Here is a 13,666-nt window from a genome sequence, read left to right as displayed (position 1 = left end):
GCACATGATTTTTTCCTCTGCTCACATTTCTGAATGCTCACAGGATGTTTTATAATTATAGCAGTGAGTCAGCAGAATAGCAGTCAGTGTTGATCACTTTGATAAGGATATGTTATATGAATCGTTTAGTGTCACATGTGCTCACACCGCGCAGCTTTTCTTAATATCTTAATAAAAGAACCAAAGGTAACACTTCAGAGTTTACTAATAAACTTTATTATCAGTTTAATGAATTACATATTGTATTATTGTTATGCTTCACATTAAGGTCCATAAGTTTATGGACAGTGATCCAGTTTTTGTCATCGTACTTCTCTGCACCACCACAGTGGATTTTATAATCAGTCAAGATGTGATTGCAGTGCAGACCTTCAGCTTTCATTCAAGGAGGTTTAACAAAAGAGTAACTTTTGGGGAATTTTGGACATTTTCCCGCATTTTCAGAAGTTAAGAAGTAGGGGAGGAATGCACTGGAAATGCCTGAAACTGAAGAGGGTGATCACAGAATTATTTCTCTAGCTATTAAAAGCAACAACCAGCCAAGTCATGACAACACTCTGGAGGACACTGTCATCAAGAGACGCCTTGGTGAATGTAAGTGCAGAGGGTTTAAAACAGGTGCAAATCACCGGTTGCATAAGGCCATATTAGACTTGCGTATCAAAAATAATCTGCATTGAAAAGTGTGTTAGTTTGACCACTTAATCTGAGTCTCTGAAAATACTGGACTGTGTATAAAAATGTGTGGAACTTTTTGTAAACCTTCTTGAATCGAAGCTGAAAGTTGGCACTTGAATACATTTTGATGGTGGTGTACCGAAGCACAATTATAAAAACTCTGTCATTGTCCAAATACCAGTGGACCTGTGCTGATTATGAACATAACAATAATAATATCTACACATGTAACAGCTTTTATAGTGTTTTTGCACAGCATGATTACCAAATGCTGTGCTTGTAATCGAGGCCTCATCACTGGTCCACGAGCCAGTCTTCATTCTCAAGACTGTAAAGTATTCAGAGATCCCCAGTAGTCCTTTTGGTCATGTAATAAACATATTCCAACTATAATGCAACCCTGTGATGGACCGAGGTGAAAAAAGCAGGAGTCACAGGAAATATTAGAAAAATAGGGTTTCCATTTATTTAACCCGAAAAATTATATTTACAAAAGTAATAAATGTTGAGCTGATAAAAGAGGTCAAAGAAACAAAACAAAAGAAACTCAGGCAAAGAACTGCAACCTTCACAAACCAAACGACTGCCCAAACAAACATAACTGACCTAAACAGGAAATGACACACAGGGGTATAGATAATGGCTGATCAGACCACTATGACACACGAGGGGTATTTAAACAAACACAATCATAAACCACAAAAACGATGCAGTACAGTTTGTTAATAAACTAAAGACCAAAGAAGAAAATCAAAACCACTGAACCCTAAACTCAAATATCTAATCAAATACAAAAGCTTTTTTTAATTAAAGAAATACACATTCTCCCCTTCAGCAAGTGGTGGTGCAGTCCAATTATCCCTCTTTGTATTTAAGTGTTCAAACCCTGACCACCACCTTTTGTCTGCCATCTCCCAGGGATCATGGCAGGTTAGTCAGAAGAAGCAAAGGTTGGTCAAAAATCAAAGAAAGTAATGAACTGGTATGAATACATAGGTAAAGTAAATGTGCGTGATTACAAATAGAACAAATGTATCCAAATCAATCAATAAACTTATTGGAAACTAAAGTGTGTTATTGTGTTCAGATGAAAAAATAAAAATACATAGGAGTTACAGACTTTTAGAGTGTGGCCGTTTTTACTTATCTCTAATTTTATTTCACAATAATAACTAAACAAGAACTTTCCTGCATTAACAAAGCTAAACCGACGGCAAAGGCAGAAGGAAAGACAACGAGAAAACTAAACTAAACAGTAAAATAAAAAAGAAGAAAACCTGCAGGTTCAGTCTTGTGACTTACAGCAACATCATCCACATTCATGCCGCACGCACGTTTAACTGGAATCATAAACATCGGTTTAACCGTAATAACTTGATAATAGCAAATAAAGTTTACAGATTTATTATTTTACAGACATAATTTGCACCTTTACAAAAACCTTTATTAAAAACCGTAAATAGTAGTACATTGATTATTATTACATTCATTGTTTAACAGTGTTCATTCACAGTTAATTAACTATCAGTGTCTGACATTTGAGAACATGCTAATTGTTTTAATTATCTCAACATGTTTCAAATTATTACTAATTATACATTTTAATTAACAGTTTTAACAGCTGGAATAAATGAATCATGCCAGACTGGTTTATTTTGAATGATCATTTAATCACCATTTGTCTTTGCATTGGGTGGCACGGTGGTGGAGGTTAGCGCTGTCGCTCCACAGCAAGATTTGTGTGCGGGTTTGCACGTTCTCCCTCTCTCCTCCCACAGTCCACAGACGACACTTTGACTGGTGAGTCCAAATTAGCCCCTGAGTGTGATTGGTTGTCTGTCTCTGTGTGATAGCCACGCAACAGGCTGGTGCCAATTCTTGGAGAATTTTAATTATTCTATAATATGAATGCACAAAAGGTACTTTCAAAACAAAATGTAAAAAAAAATCTATATAAGAAACTCCAAAAAGCTATAAATTGAATCCACTATTTTAAAGATATACGCTGTAGGAATGTACCAAATGATCATGTTGCAGAGTTGGCACACAGTGACGGAGGCGGAGCCTTACGGAGGACCCGAAGAAATAAAGAATTTTGTGCTTCAGTAATGAATGTGCAATAAAATATGCATTAGGAAATCCATTTAGGAATTCATTTTAGAATTGTTTTTATTTATTTAAACATTACTAAAGTAATTTATGATGTAATAATTTCATTTAAAATAAAAATCAGTATTTCAAAATGAATCCTTTAATAAATAATTAATAAAATCTCCCAGTAAAAACCTCATTTCAAAAACCATTTTCAAATGCCAAATTAAAAAACAGATTTTCAAAATCTCTACAAATTTTTTAAATATAATTTAAATAAGACATTTATTTCTGACATTTTCCAATCCATTTGCTCCCTGCATTTTTCCCGTTCCTGTTAGCTCGTGAATTCGCTATTTTATTAGCAAATAGATTAAATTTGGGATTTTGAAATAATTATTTATAAATAGTGTTTTTATTTTTAATTAAATCATTGAATAATAAATTATTTTAGTAATGTTTCAATGAATAAAAATGAATTTAAAAATGCATATTCAATTGGATAAATTTATTATTGAAGCATGAAATTCTTTATTTTGATGCACATGGCTCTTCTGGTCCTCCATAGAGCCTGTCTTCATCTTTGTTTGCTGACGTGGTAAGTGTCCTCCATGGGGCCCCTCAGAGGCTGAGGTTGCTCCAGGCTGATCATGAGCGTTGGGTCTCTGCTCATCACATCAGCATCAGCATTATTAGTATCTGCATTGCCCACAAATGGGTGTGGCCTCTCTTCTTGAGGATTTGGTGTAAGACAGAACTCCTCTCTCTCCTGCTGCTCCAAGTGTCTGAGGATGGCCTTGGACAGGAAGTGAGGGTCATCCTGCTCATCTAGAAAACGGTGAAGACAAAGAAGAAGATTATCTGGTTGTTAATTCCATGGTTATAACAACTGAAGAACTACACAGTGAAATTCAGTTCCATCACAAAGATAAATATGAGTTCACATGAGGCCAGAATTAACTAGACCGAAGCCAGAAATGTTCCTGATACTGATCCTCTGACCTACATATTTCATTTCAGCTTCATACTGTACCACATTTAGACTCCAGTGTAGCAACAAAACCCCTTTAAAAACAGCCACAACGTCCTTGTAGGAAAGTGGATAAGCTGAAAGCTAAAATCCCCCTAAAAGCAGTCTGTGTCATGCTGGGAGTACAAAGTTCTCTCTCTCTCTCTTTCTCTCTCTCTCTCTCTCTCTCTCTCTCACACACACACACACACACACACACACACACACACACACACACACACTTCCTACCATTGAGCAGGATGAGTTTGTAGCGGTTGCGACACTCCAGCGAATGCTCCAGGATGTCCTGCAGGGTCCTGAAGAAGAGCAGAACCTGCTGTCTGCGCTCAGGCTCCCCAAAACCAGCGCTGCTCTCCTGGGACATGTTGTACAGCGTCAGCAGAGGCGTCGCATACTCCACCACACACTCATGGACCTGTTGACACACAAACACACACAGACATGAACAAAAAACAGACACTCGGGGAAAGATATATTTCCCGGACAGATAATCCTTTAAAAGCTTGCAGTACTCTCCTCTCAGATATGTTTGATTCTGGTGTTTTACAGCTAGATGGTGCTGTTACTGCGCTTTCACAAACTACCTTTCCACTGGTGGATTCTTTGTTTTAACCAGGAGGTGGTACCAATGCTGAACTATTGAAGGGAAATACTCAAAGGTGAGATAGATTATTTTATTTCTTCATTTCAAAGTACAAAAAATATCAGATGATAAGGTATCGAGTCTGTTTTATAGTATGTCGTAACCTGGAAATAAATATTCAGTGAAATAATGTCACAATGATCAGATCAGCTCAGCAGACAGTGTAAAGCTGTTAGGATTTCCTGGCTTCACTGAGAAAGATCATGATGTTAAAGCTACAGCAAAAGTAACATAAAGAGCAACTTTAGCGCTTGGCCACTCAGCAAGGACGGTGTGCAGCACGGATTCCTTCACACTCATAAAAGCATACACCAAACACGTCCTGCAAATTTATGTTTATTTGAATGATAAAATTGCTTATCTCTCCTCCCTTCAACACTGCCTGCAGTTTCAACCCCTCCATCACCCCAGCATCCACCTGTTTTAAATGATTTTAAATCTCACATGACGTTCTACAGGGGAAAAAGGACAAATCAAACTCCCAAACTGATCTTTAAAAATGATTACTTAAGATGTGTTTTGTTACTTTCTAAAGTATTAGACTGTAAAGTACTTGTCCGAGATGAAGTACAACGTGCACATTAAATATGCACTAAACTGAATATATATGCATATATATGTAAAAATAACCTGATTCCATGTAATGTCTGCAGCAGTAAATCAAAGCCATTCACTTTGAGCTATCTGCGGCTATTTTTAGTCCTAAATGAAACCCGAAATGCTTTCATGTTGCCCCAAACTTCCTTTCTATTGACTGAACTGCTACTTGTGAGTACAGTCAGTGTTAGATTTGTTGCATCAAACACGTTGGATACACAGCACGCTGATGTTCTCTAAAATACTGAAGCAAATTATGTATAGAGAAAAAGGCCCTTGAGTCTGTCACTTTGCCGTGACTCTCGCTGTCTGTCACATTTAAGCTGTGCAATCTTTGCAAATCTCATCAAAGGAGAAAAATATGAGCATGCTGAGTCTTTCAACCCACACTTGCAGCAAAAAAACCCGACGCTGAGTTCATTTCCTGCACGAGATGTTTACAGCTGTTTAATACTGACCAAACATTTTTAATATGGACTTCAGTCCAGTCTCATGCACATTAATCAAGTAAAAAAACAAACAAACCTATGCCTGGTTTACTTTATGCTTGCATACCTTCCTATTCTCATCCATTATGCGGTACACACTGTGCTTGTAGACCCGCCCCCGGACTCCCGCCCTGTCAATCTCGTTGTTTGGTAGGTTGTCATAGAATTGGATGTTTTCATCCTCGTCCTCCAGCTTATGGGAAATGTTGGCATTGAGAGGGATGAGGATGAGGAGCTTCCTGGAGCCACGACCCCAACTGGTGTTGTTTAACTGGTGTGTGGCACGAAACGCTGCGATGGACTGCTCCAAATCTGAATAGACACGCAAACACAGAAACAAATTCAGATCTTTTCATTCACCTTCAGCTCCCATCTCTGTAATAGAGAAGAAAGTGTGACCCTGTGAGCCAAAAAGAACAGACAACAGAGTCTAGCAGCTCAATAGATTCAACTTGAACTGGTTAATACATTTTGACCCCTTTAGAGCGAGCGCTTTGGTGACAGTGGAAAGGAAAAACTCCCTTTTTAACAGGGAGAAACCTCTGCACACATGGACACAAACTGAATGTAACAGCACATGAGGACAAAACATGATTTGTTTGTGGATGTTTTCATGTTACTGACGTGGCAGGACCAGTCGCAGGTATCCCAGGTAGAAGGACCAGGCCAGGCCGTGGGCTACGTTCTTCTTCCTCCCCTCGCAGATGTCTGACACCTCCACCTCCGACGGACCCTGCATGCCAACCACAGAAACAGCCGCAACAATGTCACAACACTTCACCTATGCTCAGGAGCCACCTGACACCCTGCTGAAGGTGCCAGGCGAAAGAAAAGGGCATCCTCTTGCCCAAGCTGCCCTTTCCCATGTAGAACAAATATATTTTTAGGTTGAATTCAACATGAGGGACAGAGTCAGCTGCACCAAAAGAGATCTGTGCAAAACGCAATGGTCATTGTTGCTAATGAAGACATGTTTAGAGTCTATTTTTACTCAAGAAATGCCATATTAGTTTTAATCAGGTAAAGCCCCGGGAAGGGACTGGTCTTTGTGTAGTGTAGTCCTTTAAAGCTGTTTTTATTTGTGAGCCACAAACACACACGAGCTCTGACTGAGATCAAACTGTCCAGTCGTTCAGTAAAGGCTTTAACTACTAAAACGTAATCATATACACAATCAAACATTTGGACACACCTTCTCATTTAATGGTTTTTCTTTGTCTTTACTACTTTCTACTTTCTTGGAAAGCAGCCACCCTTTGCTTTGTTGACAGCGCTGCAAACCCTCGGCCTTCTCTCAATGAGCTTCATGATGTATTCACTTGAACTGGTTTTCACTTCACATGTGCACCTTGTGAGGGTTCATTTGTGGAATTTCTTGCCTTCTTAATGTCGTTGGGACCATCAGTTGTGTTCTGCAGAAGTCAGGCTGGTACAAAGCTGACAGCTCTATTTGACAACTGTTAGAGTTCATATTATGAGTTCTAACAGTAGTTAGAACTAAGGACCAACCAGCTAAGTAAAGAGAAACAACAGTCCATCATTACTTTAAAGACTGATGGTCAGTGAGTCCGGAAAATTGCTAAAACTTTGAATGTGTCCCCAAGTGCAGTCGCAAAAACCATCAAGCTCTACGACGAAACTGGACCGCCCCAGGAAAGGAAGACCAAGTGACCAAGAGGATAAATTCATCTGAGTCATCAGCCTCAGAAAGTTAACACCACCTCAGATTAGAGCCCAGATAAATGCCGCACAGAGCTCCAGTAGCAGACACATCTCTACATCAGCTGTTCAGAGGAGACTTTATGGTGAAATAGCTGCTAAGAAACCATGAAAAAAGCAACAAGCAGAAGAGATTTGTTTGGACCAAGAAACACAAGGAATGGACATTAGACCAGTGAAAATCTGTGCTTTGGTCTGATGAGTCCAAATTTCAAATCTTTGGTCCCAGCCGCCGTGAGATGCAGAAAAGGTGAACGGATGGTCTCTACATACATGGTTCCTACCATGAACTACTGGTGACACTGTTGATGATTTAGATTGAACAGAGCGAAGGCAAAAGGGCCAACACGTGCGCAGCATGCCTTGGAACTCCTTCAAGATTGTTGGAAAATCTTTCAAGTGACGACCTCATGAAGCTCATCAGGAGAATGCTAAGAGTGTGCAAAGCAGTACTCAAAGCCAAGGGTAGCTATTTTAAAGAATCTAAAATTTAAAACATGTTTGGAGTTATTTCAGACTTTTTTGTTTACTACATAATTCCATATGTGTTCATTCATAGTTTTGATGCCTTCAGTGAGAATCTACAAAGTAAATAGTCATGAAAATAAAGAAAAACCATCAAATGAGAAGGTGTGTCCAAACTTTTGACTGGTAGTGTGTGTTTGAGATCCCATATCTACTGTCTGAGTGCATGTAAAGACAAACTGCTGCTGGGACGATTGCATGCACTGTTGAGCATGGCGAGTCGGTAGCCCTTCAACTAACCCGACCGGTTGTGCCTGTAGCTCCGTGTTTATGTTTATAGTGAAAGTCTTCTAGTGTAGACAGGCTGGTGGACATTCCAGAAATGCTGCTAATTAATGACTGTCTGCAATGTGAGTTTAGCTCTGGGTGCGGCAATGGCAGCTGGATCAAGAGGATAGAACATTCATCATCATGAGAACTGGATTAAGTTCAGATCTTCCGTCAGCTCTCTTGCCTATGGGGTGCCTCGGGGCTCTGTCTTGGGACCGTTATTGTTTTTGTTGTATTTACTCCCTCTTCTGCAACTTCTTAGCTCTTTCTCTGATATTTCATATCATTGTTATGCAGATGATATTCAGCTATATATCTCTTTTAGGCCACCTGATGTTTCTAAGCTCCAAATCTTGCAGTCCTGCTTAGATTCCGTTAGAGATTGGATGGCTGGTAATTCAACTAAATGGTGATAAAACGGAAGTCATTGTCTTTGCTCCTGAGAAATTTGTTCCCCTCGTGGTTAAAAATCTAGGCCCTCTTGCTGCTTATATTAAATCATCCATTAGAAACCTTGGTGTTACACTTGATTCAGCTCTGACGTTGGACACACACGTTAAATCTTTGGTTCACTCTTGTTTTTACCATTTAAGATATATTGCTAAGCTGAGTCCCATTGTGTCACGTTCCGAATAGGAAATGATTATTCATGCATTTGTGTCATCTCGCTTAGACTATTGTAATTCCTTATTTACTTGCTTAAGTAATGCCTCCCTGGAACGACTGCAGGGCGTTCAGAATGCTGCTGCTAGGCTTCTGACAAAGCATCACAAACACTCCCATGCCACTCCCCTGCTGATTCAGCTCCATTGGCTCCCTGTCAAGTTCAGGGTCCAATTTAAGATCATAATCATGACTTATAGGACCCTGCACAGTGTAGCTCCTACTTACTTAAGTCATCTTCTTCTTTCTTATCACCCCAGCAGGTCCCTGAGGTCTTGTGACCAGGGGTTGCTGGTTGTCCCTCATACAAGGTTAAAAACAAAAGGTGACAGAGCGTTTGTATCAGTGGCTCCCAGACTCTGGAACTCACTCCCTTTGAGTTTGAGATCTGTGGACTCAGTCATGTCTTTTAAAAAGCAGTTAAAAACGTATCTGTTTAAACTCGCTTTTGGTTAATTTTGTTTTGTTTTGGATTTTAATGTCTGTTTTTTGCCTCTGTAAAGCACTTTGTGATTTTTATCTTGAAAGGTGCTATATAAATAAAATTTTACTTTACTTACTTATTTCTTTGGAATGACGAATTACTTTACTGAGGAGCGCTGTGTGAACAACATCTGAAATGAGGTAGCAGCACTTGTGTAGTGCATCCTCAACTTCCATGACATGTTAATGTGTTAAAGAGTTGTGCTGCTGTATTTGTGTGTTGCAGCCTGTTTACGACTTTTTCTTGATTTCCATTTCCATTCTTGTTCAGCGTCTTTTTGGGATGTGCCAAGTGTTGCGCTATTGCTACACGATCTGAACAGCAGCAAAGGATGACACTCAAACTTCACATCAGCAAATTTTAATAAAACTTTCACCACTAGGGGCGAAGCATTCTCTTCTACTGCTGCCATCCTTCTGTCACAAATCACTCACTCCACCCTACCTGCACCCTCTTCTTTAACTCTCTTGTGCACTGATAGCTAACCTCAAGTATGTCTATGAAGGTTCTCAGTCATCCAAGTCATCGTGAAAGAAGCCATCTATGTCCACTGTGAACGACCCTCTTTGAACAGAGGCGGGGCTTACGACACCAACGACTGCCATCTATAATCCAGTTTTGAGATCCCTTCCCAGACGCCTTAATGCCCACTCACATCCTGGGCTAGGTTTCACAGCGGGTTCACCTGAAACCTTGGCTGATTGTGATCTACACCCGTTTTCACATTTTGGCTCGTGTGATTAGGTAGAGGATCAAGAGGGGGTCCATTGTCCCTCTTGGGGGGACACTCCCACAGGGCTTAAATCTGGGACTCTCCACCATTTGACCCTAGAACTGAAGAAGCTTCTTGGGGAAACATCTTCAAGCAACTTAAAGAAGTCCAGACGGTTTTCTTTCTAACCTCAAGTATTTAAACTCATTTACTCTGCGTCTTCTTTTCAGTCCTCTTCTCTCCAGTGCACACCTCCACCTGCCTCCCACTCTATACCAATATTATGTTTAAACCTCACAGTCCACAGAAACTCCTGCCTAACTTCGCCTCTCAACCTGTCCATCACCACTGCAAACAAGAAAGGGCTCAGAGCCAATAACTAATAAAATCCCAGCTCCCCACCTTGAACCCATCTACCATTCCTGCCCCACACTTCACCACACCTCACCACCCGCTCCTGACTTCCTCCACACTTTCACTCTGTATAAGCTGTACTGCTGCTCACTAATTGTAACGTCTCTTCTCAATCTAGCTTTCCCATCGCCTCATTAAATCTATCCCTCTGTAATTACAGCTCTACACCTCACCCTTGTTCATTCAAAAACTGCACCATCTTGTGGTAAATTTTGGTATTACACAAACATAATCCTTTAATTGATACTGCGTCAAAAAAACACTTGTTTTAGACATAAATTCATGGTAGTTGCTTCTTAACATTTTGGTGACAGTTTTATATTTGTCATAATAAAAGAAACAAAATCCTCTGCCCAGCTTTTCCTCATCTCTATTAGAACACAAGCTTAATAAAAGGTAGCATTAAAGCGAGAGGCTGAAAGACAGCGATGTGCAATGAAGACGTGTCTGTAACCTCACCAGAACTCCAGAGACTTTCAACAGTGGGTAAAGGACAAACACAAGGACAAGGAGTTCCCAGGTGTTGCCTTTGTGTGGTAGATGATGTCCAGCCAGGTACAGCATTAGGCTTGCCACACCAGCAGCGAGCAGGGTCTTGCCCCCCAAACCACAGGCAGGGAGCATGTGGCTCAGCATCCCTTGTCCTCGATATCTGGTCAGAACATGGAAGGAAGAAGGGCAAATTTTGGCCCCGTTAACATGTGTTGCTGCTGTACAGAGTAATTATTACTTTTAAAAGGCTGTCTTGGTATCTCTAACAATAATTTGGCAGCAAACATGTTTTGTCATTTTTGAGCTCCACCAGTTGTGGAAAGAAATATCTTTACTAAAAATCATCCTAAGAAGTGACACAGCACTCACGAACAGTAAAGTCTCAGCTTGTGGAATTAAATCAATGAACTCGGACATACTTAGTTGTTTCTGTGATCCAAGCCTCTTGTTTTATATATATTGATAGTAAGCATACTGAATGGTTTTAAACTGCTTTAATCAGTTGTAACAATTGTAACTTCTGAAGTGGAGTCAATAACTGCAGTTCCTTCAGTGGCCACTTGAGGCTAACAGTAATGTTATGGAGCTACTCCCATCTTTCATATACAGTGAATGTAATACAACCACACCTTTCCTCTCACCTCGTGTTTGAATGATATATCAGCTCCTCTGCCAGCAGACAGAGCCCATGTAGCAAAGGGCCAACAGTCAGCATGAGTACTGCTATGGCAATCCAGCCAAGCAACTTCTCAGGAGAGAATAAAAGCATGTATCCTATAGTTACGGCAACTGGCACCGCAGCACAGAGCTTAGGTAAATTCCCACGGGGCTGAGGGATTAGAGCATCCTGTTCTCTAGGGCACTGCATCTGTCAGGAAGGAAAAAATAGAGCTTACAGAAAAATAGATACTGTAGAGCCAGTTCACCCAAGGCTTTTTATTGAAGTCTAAATTCTGGTCTGGAATATTTAAGTCGATCATCAGGAGTAACAAATTGCATGGTTGTGGATGTTTGGAGGTTTGAACCCCAGCAGCGCTTTTAACACAAACTTGTTTAACTTCTATAACTTTAAAAGACGTGAGCACCATCAGCTGTTACACGTTAGCATAAATATACCTACAGAAGAAGTAAACAGGTGGACTGTAGTCAGTCAGCATAAACAAATTAGACCAACAGGGTGGGGTGGGGTTAATTTTTCCACAGGAACCCTCTGCAGGCTGAAACCTGCTTATTGAAAAACTAGTTATGCGCAGGTGTTTTTTTCGCAATTTCTTTTGCTGTTAAGGCAAAACTGGTATTCTGACATCCATCACAGCACTGCACCAGTCATAAAAGGCAGAAGGGAAATGCCAAAGGGCAAAAATGATGCCGCGTGACAATATGGAACTTACACTTCAATGTTACAGGTGTTACTGAAGAGTGTTAAAGCACAATGAGGTACATTTAACATGCTCGCTAGCTGGTTTATTTGATGTAGTCCCGCTAAACAGAAGCTGCAGCCTTTTACTTTAACGTTACACGTGTCGTTAATCACGCTTCATTGCAGTGTGAAGACAGCTGTGGTAAGTAACAGAGGGCAGTTTGTCTATTAGTATGTTATAAAACTACAACAGAGACAAAGATGCAGATGAAGGGACTCACCTTGATGTGCCTGCTGTGATCCAGACTGGAGAGATTTCCTCTGTCTGCTCTATTACTGCCTCTTCTCTCCCCCTGTCTCCACCCCTCATGGTATAACAGTTTCAGTTTTCATTTGACGTAAATATTCTCACTACCACAGTAAAGGAGAGGTAAAGAGTGGGTGGCAAAGAAAAAGAGAGAGAAAGTGAAAAAAGAGAGACGGGTAGAGAGCTAAGTGGAAGTTCTGGCTCTCCACCAATAAAATTTTCACTGTGTTTCCTTCATTCAGCTGCTGGGAGGGTGAAGCAAAGACCTACCGTATACATGAGAGAGAGAGAGGGAGCGGTAACTTGAGCTTGAACTGAATGTGTCGGGATACGTCTGCTATGAGACTCAGACCGCTGCTGCCACCTGACCAAAGATCTTCATCTGTTCCACAGGCATTTATTTGAAGTGATTTTAGTAAACATTAACCCCTATTTAGTCCATAAAAGTCACACAGCACACAGTGGTTGCTGTTATCACTGTCTGCTGTCACTTCCTATAAAGTACTTGTAGATGAGTATTGAAGTGCTCATCCTGCTATCTGTACCTGAGCTGTGGTAACTCACAAATTGTCCTGCAGTGGGATCAAAAAATTCTTATCTTATCTTATCTTATCTCATCTTATCTTAAGAGGTATCTACCTCCAGCTGAACCAGGATCAGAGAGAGGATGTGACGGTAAAGTGCTTGAACTGTGCTGAGTGGGGGAAGGCAGTTCAGAGTACTGAGGTTTAAAGGGGAGTATATGTGGTTTTGTGTACAATAGTCCTCTTTTGTTCTTCTGTCGCAGTGCTGGCTGCTGTTGTTGTTTGGCTTTTTAATGTCCGTTGGTTCTTTCTTTTAAACCGGTGCATATTATATTGTTCTTCTTCCTAAAGCAGGGTCATAGTCAGCATGGCTTGGTCAGTTGGGTGCTTTACTTTGGTTATTCCCAGTAAAGTGAAACTGATTGTCTTTAATGCTCTTGGCGTACTCCTTGTGATACAACATGTGGTGTTGGTGCAATTTTCAGTAGAATATAATATTTTTAATATATTGTGGGACTTTGTAAGCAGCTAACTGTACTAACTAATCTTTCCGTGATGTTTGTGCCTGAGCTTAGAGGAAGGAAATTCAAGTGTTTTGTTTGTGTGTTAATTAGCCCTGATCAGCTGGTGTCTGTGCAAGTCTATGGGTGCACTTCGCTAACTTCCTGT

General features: G+C 40.4%; 1 protein-coding gene across 2 annotated transcripts; it reads right to left on the bottom strand.

Moving 5' to 3' along the window:
- Window positions 1–2,066: 2,066 nt before the first annotated feature.
- sting1 (stimulator of interferon response cGAMP interactor 1) lies at window positions 2,067–12,919 on the bottom strand. 2 transcript variants are annotated; one of them, XM_039615553.1, is made up of 8 exons: window positions 12,744–12,919; window positions 12,448–12,577; window positions 11,448–11,674; window positions 10,774–10,966; window positions 6,152–6,260; window positions 5,595–5,839; window positions 4,028–4,214; window positions 2,067–3,597 (listed from the first exon to the last, which is right to left on the bottom strand). In XM_039615553.1, the coding sequence occupies exons 3-8, from the start codon at window positions 11,672–11,674 to the stop codon at window positions 3,347–3,349; spliced, it is 1,212 nt and encodes a 403-aa protein (XP_039471487.1). In that variant the 5' UTR covers window positions 12,448–12,577; window positions 12,744–12,919; the 3' UTR covers window positions 2,067–3,346. The 2 variants fall into 2 exon arrangements, with proteins under 2 accessions (XP_039471487.1, XP_031607318.1); XM_031751458.2 differs by lacking the exon at window positions 12,744–12,919 and having other exon boundaries at window positions 12,448–12,686.
- Between the last annotated feature and the right edge of the window lie 747 nt (window positions 12,920–13,666).

Source organism: Oreochromis aureus, linkage group 2 (assembly GCF_013358895.1).
Source record: "Oreochromis aureus strain Israel breed Guangdong linkage group 2, ZZ_aureus, whole genome shotgun sequence".
NCBI lineage: Eukaryota > Metazoa > Chordata > Actinopteri > Cichliformes > Cichlidae > Oreochromis > Oreochromis aureus.
Note: the sequence above shows the minus strand (reverse complement) of the source record. Positions and strands in the feature narration are given on the sequence as shown.